The 12,747-nt window shown below is 35.0% G+C and overlaps 1 protein-coding gene across 6 annotated transcripts in view; it reads right to left on the minus strand.

Moving 5' to 3' along the window:
- Positions 1-11,529, minus strand: part of LOC120091223 (kinesin-like protein KIN-7O) — a 37,456-nt gene extending 25,927 nt beyond the window's left edge. For 4 of the 6 annotated variants that reach the window (XR_005485676.1, XR_005485678.1, XR_005485679.1 and 1 more), the window contains exons 1-14: positions 11,260-11,529; positions 11,054-11,143; positions 10,828-10,946; positions 10,363-10,476; positions 10,186-10,267; positions 9,648-9,715; positions 9,489-9,563; positions 7,550-7,695; positions 7,346-7,448; positions 3,175-3,255; positions 2,947-3,015; positions 2,794-2,853; positions 2,554-2,715; positions 2,122-2,178 (exon numbers count right to left, since the gene is read on the minus strand). Coding sequence is in view for 2 of the 6 variants with exons in the window: in XM_039049144.1 (XP_038905072.1) it covers positions 2,122-2,178; positions 2,554-2,715; positions 2,794-2,853; positions 2,947-3,015; positions 3,175-3,255; positions 7,346-7,448; positions 7,550-7,695; positions 9,489-9,563; positions 9,648-9,715; positions 10,186-10,267; positions 10,363-10,476; positions 10,828-10,946; positions 11,054-11,143; positions 11,260-11,383 (1,350 nt within the window). In the remaining 4 variants the exon portion in view is untranslated. Of the gene's footprint in view, positions 1-2,121; positions 2,179-2,553; positions 2,716-2,793; positions 2,854-2,946; positions 3,016-3,174; positions 3,256-7,345; positions 7,449-7,549; positions 7,696-9,488; positions 9,564-9,647; positions 9,716-10,185; positions 10,268-10,362; positions 10,477-10,827; positions 10,947-11,053; positions 11,144-11,259 lie in introns of those variants that run through there. The other 2 variants (XM_039049144.1, XM_039049145.1) reach the window with 2 other exon arrangements.
- Positions 11,530-12,747: the final 1,218 nt, after the last annotated feature.

Here is a 12,747-nt window from a genome sequence, read left to right on the forward strand (position 1 = left end):
TACATCAAACCAAATGTCTAGAAAAAAGAATCCCAGATAAAGCTCATAAACTCGCAATGCCAAATAATATGGTCCAAGTCTTCCCTGCTTTCCTGCAAAGAATGTAATAAAAAGGGCCAACCAACGACAGCATCTTCCTAACAAGCCTATTCAATGTGCTAATACGGTCGTGAAGAACCTACCAAGTAAAGAATCTCACCTTTATAGGAATCTCAATCCCCCATTTTCTGCCAAGCAGGTTGCAGCCGAATTCATGAGGGAGGTGGTGAGCACCATGGATTTCCACCATCCATTACTTCAGACCGTGACAAAATCTTCGTCAGTTTATTCTAGAGTGAATTGTTTGTAATTCAAGGTACAAGCTAAGGAAGAGCACTACATTCCACCACCAAACGGATGGATAGATAGAGATAGTCAACAAATGTTTGGAAACATAACTGAGATGTTTTTGTAACGAGCAACCCAAGAAATGGGAGAAATGGCTAGCATGGGCTGAACTATGGTACAATACAAAATTTCACATCTCGATCAACACTACACCATTTAGCATAGTGTTTGGGCGAACACCCCCTCCAATTATTGCGTATAGAGATAGGAAGACACCACATTACACTCTTAAACAGCAATCGATCGAAAGAGATGAGGCCTTATTAAAGCTTAAGAATCAGTAGTGATGTCACAGAACAGAATGTGTAAGTATGCTAATCGAAAAGAAGGGAAGTGGAGTTTAAAGTTGGAAACTTTGTGTATCTCAATATTCGACCATATCGGCAGAAGTCATTGGCAAGGAAGAAGTGTGAAAAGTTGTCCCCTCAGCTTTGTGGGCCCTATGATATCATTGAGAAAGTAGGATCGGTGGCCTATCGATTGGCACTGTCGCCAACAGCATCTATCCATAATGTCTTCCATGTCTCTCAGTTAAATAAGGTTGTTTCTAAAGAGACAATAATTCGGCGAGAGCCACCATTGCTAACAGAGGAGTTTGAATGGAATGCAATGCCAGAACAAGTCCTAGGGGTGAGATGGAACGCTGATGAGAAGTGCCAAGAATGGCCGATCAAGTGGGCACGACAACCTGAAGATGAGGCAACATGGGAAGCCGTGGACATGATGAAGAAGCAATTTCCAGATGCTCACCTTGAGCACAAGGTGAATTTTCAGATAGGGGGTGATGTAAGACCTCCAATAATGAAGGTTTACGAAAGGAAGAAAGGGAAGGGCAAATTGGGAAGAGCGAAAATTGGGAGGGAGGTGGGGACCAAGCAAGGAAAGGAAGAGGGGACCAGTACTGGGGGACCAAGAGAGGATATTATCGTTGGAGGCGTGTAGAGTGGCGTGGTACGGGAAGCTGAAGGAGGGGCCCAAAGAATGGTCTATTTGAAGGACTGATCCAAGGAGAGGAAGCAATGTTTTTGGTGGAGATTTTGTGGGAGAAATGACCTCTCAAATAGCCGAGTGATCCTTTTTCTTTGTTCGTGCTTTCTTGTTGTTATGGGATTATTGCCTTTTACATTTCTACTTTAAGACTCTCTAGTTGTTATTATCTTTCCTCTTATCAATATATCGTATCAGAGTGAGCTGAATACATGTTTTCTAGCGTTGGGTATCCTTGTTGGTGTGTTTGTGCTTGTGTTTCTTGTGCCGGAGGACAGGATACCTATCAGACCTGTTCATATAAGGGCCTCTGCTTCTTCTTTTGAGCCACAGATCCCCACTACTAGATTTGCACAGAAGATTCTAAGGCCATAGTTAAGAAACGACGGCCGCTCAAAGACCCTCTCAATAAACTTAAGGAGACTTGATAAACGTCGGTCAATTGTAGTAGATACTTAATGGAATGCCCAAGAAATTTTTCCTATATTTTCACAGTTATTTTTCTCTCCTAGTTGGTTTCTCTTCTAACCAACGTCCATCTTATGTACTCTGCTCTAACCATCCTAGCTTACATCATTAGATTATCTCTGGCAATCATTAGCTAAGCTACCAAAAATAAATAATATCTCAAAATTTACTAAACTACTTGGAAAACATTCAATAGATCAGTTTCGTTAGTGTTCAAATAAAGGGAGTCACGACACATAATATAAACCATGCGCTAAAACAGTAAGACAACAAATTTACCTCTCTAAGGGGCTTCCGTGAAATATTTCCTGGACACCATGTATCCCTTCTCTTATCCTACAAAACAAAAAAGTACAATTTTTATAAAGAAACTCTGTATGGATGTAATAAAAAGACTACTCAGAACAAAGGATAGTAGCAGAGAACTAGATATAATGCTCAGATAGAAAAGAATAAAGCAGTATATCAAAAATGAGATGGAACATGTACAGACTAACAGAAAGAAGTCGGAAAAACAAATTAATGCAAAACATTTTCTTCTTGATTAGAAACAGGACTTATTAATAAAGAAAATGAGGAGAATGTATTAAAAAAAGAATGAGGTGTCCCCAAAGGCCAAGGAGATTACAAAAAAGCCTCCCAGATGGCATAAATCTGAAAGTTGTAATTGCCGAACTGTAAATTAATGCAATACATTTTTATTTTGTGAACCTTTTTAATTCCATCATGGTTCTCATCTCTTTTCGAATAAAGCACCATCGAACTCAAATTTTCTATTTTCTTAGCTTGCTCCTGCACCCTCTTCTCCCATTCGGACTGCACTTTCTTTTCCTCCTCCAACTCCAAAGCCATTCGTTCCCTCTCCAATTCAATCTGAGATGCATATAGAAACTTCCAGGATAAGTCCGTGACCCTCAAAAAAGAATCATCACATGAATGTTTGTTGCTGACCTTTAATAATGTATTTCTCAAGTTGAGGATCTCCTCCTCTAAATGCTCTGAATGGGAACCCTGAAACATAGAAATAGAACAAAAGATATAGTCTAACCCTTTTATCATGAGGAAAAAAAAAAGGAAGAAAACAAAAAGAATATAAGGTCTGACCTGCAGTTTGGCTCGAAGCTCCTCAATCTCTCTCTTTTGACGCTTTAACAGAGCAGCATCTGTTAATATCTACAAGAAAGAATTTAAGTTTTGAACTGGATGCAAGTGGATAAGCACGATGACTAAAAGCAAATGTGGGCCAAGTAATATTAGCTTCTTCAGAGGAAAGCATAAATATCTGAGTTGAGACAAGGGGAGAAGAAATGAAACCAGAGTATAGATCAAAACCTCATTCACATGGGCGCAATTAGTGACACGTAATGCTCTACTAGCAAACTGGAGGGTACTTTTTGTCTCATCTGCATGAATCTGTCACCAAATCAAGGAACTTAAAAATCAGGATAAAGTACTAGATATACAAACTTCCTTCAAATATACATAATGAAGCAATCGGATGCTCAAGAGAGTGCTAAAATCTAGGAAGTCAATAACCAAATCAAGGCACTTCTATAAGAGAAAAAATAATAGATACACCTTTTGCATTTGTAAATACAAAAACAAGTAATTACACTTAAAGGTTTGAAGGGCCATTGAGCTAAAAACACAATATGAACCCAAAATCGAAATGAGATTTTTTTACAAAATTCTTTAATATATTGTCAGACAAACACAGAAACAAACTTTTCATTGAATTAAGACAGGTAGCAAATTGCATTTGATTCTAGCACCTGACTCAAAAATAAATGCAAGGAAGTAATTCTCGAAAGTTACCCCAATTACAATCCTCTCTACCCAACTAAACTAATAAAGCTGCCACAAAAACCTTTTACAACACTCTTCTTTTAAGTGTTTGTTTTTTGTTGTCTTCTCCTCTTTCTATCTCAATAGTATTTCTTCTTCTTTTGTTTTCTTGCAATTTCTCTATCCTCTTGAAGGTTATTATATCCTTGAGCATTAGTCTCTTTTCATTTTATCAATAAAAAATTAGGTTTCCTTTTAAAAAATAATAATAATAATAATAAATAAATAAGAGAGAGAGAGAGAGAACCACCAATTTGTTTGGATAAGAAACATACGCATTTACAAAAAGAAATTGCAGAAGTAGGAGAAAATCTTATCCAAAGAAAGATTACAAAAAACTTTTCCAATGGGCTGCGAGAGAAACTAACAATGAAATGCATATAATAGAAGTCTAGCCAGCATGAACTTCAAAAGTAGAAAACTTATTAAAATGTTGGGAAACTACACACCAAGAAGTTGAGAGTTCGATGAAGTCTAGTCTTTCTCCCCACTAGAAACTTTTTACCTTACAAAAATCTAAATTTCATTTCAGAGCATAAGCCCCATATCGAACTTTGATCAAATAAATCTACAATATTTTTATTTTCCTTCTAAACCCACAAATTACCAGAAAAGATAGCTAATTCCTTTCTGCTCTAGAATTGAGAACTCATGAAAATTCAAAATCTTGAAATAACACCGACTATAGTTTCAAGTTGTAATACAATATTACATTGAAAGAGGAGATGATTGATATCTTCTTTTACTTTTGAACATAGAATATGCACATATAAACTCAAGCATCAAAAAGAACACTTCTTTTGAATCCCGTCAGGGCATATTACAATTAAATTTCTAGGACTCTTCATTCATTGAAAGAGGAGATGATTGAGATCTTAAAATCTTGAAATAACACCAACTATAGTTTCCAGTTGTAAATACAATATTACATTGAAAGAGGAGATGATTGAGCATTAGTCTCATTTCATTATTTCAATGAAGAGGCTTGTTTCCATTTCTAAAAAATGAGATGATTGGTATCTTCTTTTACTTTTGAACATAGAATATGCACATATAAACTCAAGCATAAAAAGGACACTTCTTTTGAACCCCCCACCCCACCCTGGGGGCATATTACATTTAAATTTCTAGGACTCTTCATCTCCCATGGCTTTCACCATGTCTTAAGATAAATAAGGAAAATCGCCAGTTAAGCACCAATCGTAGTAATATATTTACCTTTATAGGCCATTAAAAAAAAGTTCCCTTTATAGGCCTCTTCACTTTTCACATGGCTTCCACCATATGTTTAGATTAAATGAATAAAGAATTAAAATTGCCCAAATATTTTACAAACTAAAAACTCTCCTGACTTTTCTACATCCCACATCCATCCATCTTTACTTGAAGTTTTAGCCACCAATTTGCTATTACAAGTCCATCCACCCCTGCCTCATTCAAGTTTCTTCAAGAATAGTCTGAAGTTCCACAACTTTGAATCTTCCATAACAGAGCTCAAAAATACTCGAAAAAATCCTGCTTCGATCTTGACTTTCCACCTAATAGTCCCTCCAGCTCCAGGAAGGTGCTCTTTTCCCATCAGCAACCTTTACAAAATAAGTTTTGAAAGGTTGCTTTGAGTTTCAATATAATCCGCCAATGACATTTTGAGTTCCCATTTTTCTTCTCTTTTGTAAATTACCCATCTTTCTCCTTCCCTAACTGAAACTCACTTAAAAATTGCATTCTTAGGCTTAGAATTTCGTTAGTTTTATTGGTAATTTGCGTTCGTTGATGCTTTATTACGTTTAATTGTTAGGAAATTGAGCATTTGAACCAAAACGAGCTGATTTGAGGGTAAAATGACGAAAATGGCCCCCTATAATAGGTCAAAGTTTGAGCTAGGGCAAGAGAAGGGGTCAAAGATGATAAAAAAAATGGCAAACTAGGGCAAAAAGTGTGTGGACAGCGCGCCATGGACAAAAGGCCCCAACACAAGGTAGCAATGTAGCACAAAGATTTCACGTGTGTCTGCTGTTTTAATTGACAGTACCACGGCACAGCCCCATCTTTTATTATTAAAAGAGGTTCCAAATCCTACACAGTTTAGGAAAATTTTGCCTATTTAAAAGAGGTTGCAGCTGGTCTCAACATCGAATTTTGGAGTTTCTGAGGCCAAGAGAGAGAGTTATGAGTAAAATACAAAGGTTTCTTGGGGCCGACGTTGATTGGAGAGCATTGGAGGGTCAATTCCATCACGAAAACGGGATCGAAACGCCGGTAATTCTTTCTTTCCCTTTTGTATCTTAGATTCTTTGCTGTATTTTTGCATTCTTGCCATGGTTCTGTTTATAGAAGCCATGTTAGGTTGATCTTTCATTGTTCTAGGGTTAGATGGATTTTATGGATTTTTGTTAAACACTTTGTGATTCTTGAATTTTAATTTGCATTAATGTTTTCTAGTATGACCATTCTTAATACTTTTGAATGTTTGGCCAATATTCAAATGATTTCATGATTTAAATCTTGCTTTAACAAGTGAACTTTAGATTAAATCATGCATGCTAAACTATTGTTTGGACATACTAGAGTAATCGGATAACGATAGAGGTTGTTAATGAAGGATCTTGATGCCTTGCTTAAATATCTAGTTTCAAGAGATTAGTAATTAGGTGAAAGGAAAGATTGATCTTGAGAAGGACAATCCAGATAAAAAACTTCTATTTTTTTATATATAGAAACAATTGCTTTCATTGAGAAAAAATGAAAGAATACAAGGACATTTAAAAAAAAAAAAAAAAAAAAAAGCCCATAAAAACCCTTAGAGAAAGGGCTTCCAACTAAGTAAAATGTTACCTAGTAATTACAAAAAAAAAATAATAATAATAATAAAATAAAAAAAATAAAAATAAGACTGAAGCCCAAATAGAGACATGGAACCTCACTAAGGACCACACATCACTAGGGTCTCTCTCCACCCCACGAAACACTCTTGTTTCTTTCCTCCCAAAGATCCCACAAAATAGTGCACACCCCAGCGACCCAAAGAAAGTGGCCTTTTTCTTTGAAAGGCGGATGGAGGAAGAACTCCCCAATCATCAAACGCACAGCCCTCTGACGAGCGAACATAAGAGCAAACTCCTGAAAGAAGTCATTCCACAATAAAAGACTTCTAGACCTAGGTATTATGTTGATTGGTTCAAGAGTCAAAACAAATGTGTTTAATAATGTCATTGATGAAGTTTATTTCCTAGAACGTCTCTTTGTTGATAATTTTCATATTCGATTACTTTTATTGCATTCTTAGTTTAGTTTAATTAATTTACATCACGAGTCGGTCCTAAATAAAATTGGAAGAATTTTTTAATAGCTAAAAGAATATCAATCTAATTCCCTAAGGACGATACTCGGCCAAGGCCGTTTTAACTTTATTATAATTTGACACGCACACTTGCGTGTATCACATACGCACTTATGAAGTTATCCATGTGCCACAACTTGTTAGGTTCTTTTACAAATTCCCATAACCATTTCATGAGTGAAGCCTCATTTTCTGAATGGTAACGTGATATTATACCTTTCCTACTTTGCAGAAGTTTTTGTAATATGTAACAAAGTATCACTGCTTAAAACTTAAAAGAACAAAAAAGAAAATCTCCCAGGTGACGAAAGATGATACCTGTGCTAAAGTGATATTGCAAATAATTGCTGTGTTTGCATTTCCACCAAGTGCAGGTTGCAAAATGCGAGTAAGTTTGCTGTCACGATATGGGACATGGCTCCTGCAACATATATCAAATAAGAACCATGCATCCAGGAACAATCCTTCTTTTACGCAGCAAAGAAGTGGGAAAAAAGTGGGGGAAAACACACACACACATACCCTTGACTCTCAGCACCTTCGCTTAATTTTTTAATGACAGTTCCCAGTGTCATCAAGCTTTTATTAATGTGGGATCCCTCTTTAAGGCGAATGCCTTCGGCACCAGTTTTTGCAGCACGCTCTGAACCAGCAAGGTCCACTAAATTCTGCAAAGATTAAGCACAATTAAGAAGAATAAGGAACACCTATGAAAGAAATTTTCAGAAAATGAAATTTAATTATGATTTTTTATACTTTCAATGAATTCAAATTTGAAATTTTGAAATTATAAAATGCAATGTTACACTAAAAACAGAATTATGATATTGTAACATGATAAAATTTATAAGATAAAACATGTTAATAAATTAATTGGTGATATATAAAACATGTGAATAAATTAATTGGTGATAGTTTACACTCAACCAAGTTGTTAATTACAATCATTTTTATTGTTTATAAATATATTACCAAACATATTTCTAACAACTTTTAAAATAGGATCCAAGATCTAAATCTTTTGTCCAAAACACATTTTGATAACACAAAAACATGATATATAACTCTAATTTTCATCAAACCCATTGCTTTTAAATTTATGTTTTCAGATCACTAACCTAATTCACCCTCAACTTTTCATTGGTATGGTGAAATTTTTTAAAACACCAAAACTATGATGCTAGCATCCAATCCAAAGGCCAAAAATAAGCCATAAGAAAATCACTAAGGCTTCTATGCGGCAGTAGGTGGAAATCACAAGCTTTGGGTTAATGTGGTTAAGGCTATCCTCTCCGAACTATGGTTGGAAAGAAATCATCGCATTTTTTAGAATTCTTCTCAAAGCTCTCGCTCAGTTTGATATGACTTGTTTAAAGGATGTTGTGCATTGACCAATTTTATTTATCTACTCTACAAAATCAGGTCTTGGTCAAAAAGGATACCATGTTGGTGAAGTTAGGGAAAGAGATTGTCAAACCTCTCAGATGTCTAGCTAGAGTTTGTCTCTTACAAATTCAGTGAGTTCTTCATTTGGGCATCGTAGTAAATTCATCTCAACATTTAAAGGATTTACCATCAAGTTGTCACAGATTGTATTTTCAATTCTCCTAAAATATCGAACCAACAGTCATTGAAAAAACATATAGTAATAACAACTGTTTTCCATCTAATTATATTGAGACATTGCTTCTATTCTTTCATCGAAAAAACAACTCCTATTTTACTCAACCTCAATCTCATGACCAACCTATACAAGCTTCTCTTCCTTTTTCCACATTTCTTTCCTAGTCTAATCATCTTGCTCCACCTAATCCCTCAAAACCACTATTTTTCATTATCACTTATCACAATAGTGTTGTTCTATGTAACCTCCGTTTTACTACATTATTAAACATCCCAAAAGCCCCCTCTCTTTAAAAGAAAAACTTTTCACTGCTTTCTTCGAAATATTCAGACCTGCATAGGGAATATAGATCCTTCCAGAATGAGAATTCTTTCTTTACTCATTTGAAATGATTTTACATACCTCCACCACTCCACTTTTACTAATGAACTTCTCCATTCACACCACACAATCATCACAACTTCAATTGCTGATAAAGGAAATTATTCACGAGCTAATATTACCCTTTCCTAACCAGCCTGCAATTACGAGCTAAATGAATAAAGAGGAGAGCATCTTTCCATACTCCTTTGTCAACTATACTTCCTTCCCTAATATCAAAAGAAATCCTATGCGTTCAATTGAAAGGACAACACCCCATAGTTCCAATCGGTTCTTTCTTCCTTAATTCTTTGAATGAGAGAGAAAGAGAGAAAGGAAGGGAAAAAGTGAGAGAGAAGCAAAGCCAACGAGGGGAGATGATGGGTCCCCATCGACTAATCACAAGAATAAAGTCATTGTAAATGAATAACGGAAGCAAAAGCATGTAGAAATAATTGAATTATAGGAACCACATACCAGAACTGAAACACGAACAGCATCACAAGAATTTCCAGTGTCTCCATCTTCAACTTTATCCCGACTTTCAATTATCTATTTGATTATTAGGTAAGATGGAGAGGGGAAAATAAAACAATAGATGTATGACTTGCAGAATTGGAAGAATATTGAGTATACCATGCGGAAGATAGTGTGGGATCTACTACTGTACAAATTCATATTTGTCTCTCCGATATGACGATGAGCTGAATATATGAACAAGTTATTAAAATTAGCTTTGAATAACTAATATATACAAGAACAGACAGACAAGCCTAAAAGAATCAGAGGTATCGATTTGTAGGAGATCAAAATAGAAATGAAAATGAAATCGTTTCAAGAGGTAAATAATTCATAATGCTCCCTATTGAACTCTTCAGTCTCAAAATCAGAAGTTTAGGACTACTATCCCAAGAGCTAAGAAATGTAACAGAAATTTGGAAACAAAATAGAATTCCATTGAACTCTTTAAGGAGGAAGCAACAGGTAAATAATTCATAATTCAGAATGCTCCCTATTAAACTCGTTTCAAGATGTAAATAATTCATAATGTTCCCTACTGAGCTCTTCAGTTTCAAAATCAGAAGTTTAGGACTATTAACCCAAGCGCTAAGAAATGTAAAAGAAATTTGGAAACAAAATAGAATTTATTGTATTCTTTTGAAAGTTAAATTACATTCTCCAAATTCCATAAGATCAAGAACTTGCTCAGAAGAAGCAACAATCTCTTCTCGCAAACCAGCAACATAGATTCCCCGCTGCAAATATGAAGGAAAAAACTAACATCAACAAAAATACATATAATTTTGGACATGGAACAATAAGTTGCACCAAGTTGAAAATTAAGCACCACCTCTAAACTTTCGTGAATCTGCAGTTTTCGATGCTCAGGAACCAATAAATCATTAATCTCCTCGTTGTAGATTTCCATGTAGGACATTCGAAGAAGAAACTCTCTATCTGCATCCTTTGAACACGAAGATTTCACTTAGACATATCTAATAGTTCAATATATTAGATGAGCAAGAGTTGGGTCAGACTCAAGCTCAATGCTTCATTTGATTGACCATTGTTGTTTTTCTTTCTCCCGGCTATAACAATACACTGTTTGAATTTTCGTTTTAACGGTCCAAATAAGGTAAAACCCATGTTCCATTTTTTCCATTTGAATATTAAACAAGCTCCACGAGTCTTGTAGTTTCCTCGTATACTTTAAAATGCAAAAACCAAAACAAAAGTACCAACAAAAAGAGGAGGATGCTCTTCGTGTAGCCTCTAGTCATGACCAAGGATAGCAATGGAGTAATTTTAGAAATACCTGATGTATAACATCAAACAAATTGTTGACAGCAAGAGGAATGATCCCAGGTTCAGTGGGAGAACCTCGCATTGTATGAGTTTTCCCACTGTTAGTTTGCCCATAAGCAAAAACAGTCCCTAAATTATGGAAAACAGCAACACAGAAGAGAGATATTCGAGTACTCAGCCAAATATTACTAGCACATAAATCAATCCAAAACATCAACCATTTCCATCGACAGTACCATTGAATCCACGAACTGCGGAGGCAACAATTTCTTTGGTGCGAGCTTGATAGACTTCGAAAGTCTTACAATCTTCACCGAAAATTCGGTCTGCAGACGAGAAAGAAGGCAAAATCGGAAGCCAAGGGAAGTAAGAAAAACAGCTAGGAGGGCAAAATTGGGGAGAAATACAGAACTGTAAATTAGAGAAATAAGTAGAAACGTGCCAAATTCAAACTTGTTAGGGTAATTAGGAATGAAAATGGAGTTGCCGGAGATTTTCCATGGGCTCGTCTTAGCGTCCGCCGCTGAGAGTGGCCTTGCTCGGACCGTTACATGAATCCTCTCCATTTTTTGTTCTCTTCCACTCTGAATTTTCAGAGAAAGAGAGAAACAGAAGAGATTGAGTTTGTTCTTCGAAGCTCAGTTGTGGCTCCTTTTCTTCTTCCTGAGTTTATGTTTTCCCGCCCTCGTACTTGTACAAAATTTGAGAGTCGGAATATGGTTGATTTTACCCTTATAAATGTCTTAAATTTAGTTCTTCGAAATTAATTTTGTAAGAATTTGATTGAATAATAATAATTCAATAAAAGAAACAAGCCAATATGTAGAAAAAAAATCAACAATGAACTGCCTGTAAATACCTTTAAAACATTTATTGAAAGATAAATAAATAAAATTAAATATTTGTAGATATAGAGACCAAAATAAAATGAAATCTATAGTATGGGGACCACTATGGTATGTTAATCAAATTAGAACGTCTTCAAAAGTGGAGTTAACAAAATGGTTGAAGTATAAACTTTACTCTCGAAACTTTTAATGGTATTTAATAGGTCATTGACTTTCAACTTTATGTCAAATAAGTTTTTTAAGTTTAAAATTTGTCTACTGTATTCTTAAACTTTAAATTTTATGGCAAAATACATTTTTGGTCTTTGAGGTTTAAGATTAATGTCTATTTAGTTCCTAAAGTTTCAAAAGATGCATTTTAGTTCCTGAGGTTATAAAAAATGGTTTTGAATGGTTCCTCGAATCAATTTGACGATTAGTTGACTAACGGAAGATGATATGGCATGTTGAAGTGTAGATCGTAACTGAGGTGGATACCTTTTATTAAACTTATATTATATTTTAGATTACATCACTTTTTCTCTTAACTTTTTACTAAATTATAACAAATATCTTTGAACTTTCTTTTTTACTTAAAAAACACCTCTATACTTTCAAAAGTTGCAATATTTCCTCTCAACTTTCATAAATGTTTCAAAACTACCATTAGAGTATAAATTCTTTAGAATTTCGAATTGAAATTTAGACTTCAAACTGTGTAAGGATGACCTAAAACGATGTAGTGATTCAAACTTCACTCTATGTCACCTACTAGACCATTTCATATCTTAAATTTCATCAAAATCTAACAAATTTTTATTCTGATGATATTTTTAAAACGTTTATGAAAGCTCAAGGATAATATTGTAACTTTTGAAAGTGTGAATGTATTTTTGAAACATATGGTAAAGGTTAAAGATGTCTTTTATAATTTAACCTTTTAACTTTGAAAAGAGTTAAACTATGGCATACAATTCAACTCCACCAGAACCTAAACTATGGCATTAGTCGAAATTTGTGTGTGCATTAGCTGCAGCTTCTTCGAATTGCATCATTGAACACAGAAAATCAAGTAATCCAATTCAAAATCAACCAAAAATTGG

The sequence above is a fragment of the Benincasa hispida genome, chromosome 11, assembly GCF_009727055.1.
Source record: "Benincasa hispida cultivar B227 chromosome 11, ASM972705v1, whole genome shotgun sequence".
Taxonomy (NCBI): domain Eukaryota; kingdom Viridiplantae; phylum Streptophyta; class Magnoliopsida; order Cucurbitales; family Cucurbitaceae; genus Benincasa; species Benincasa hispida.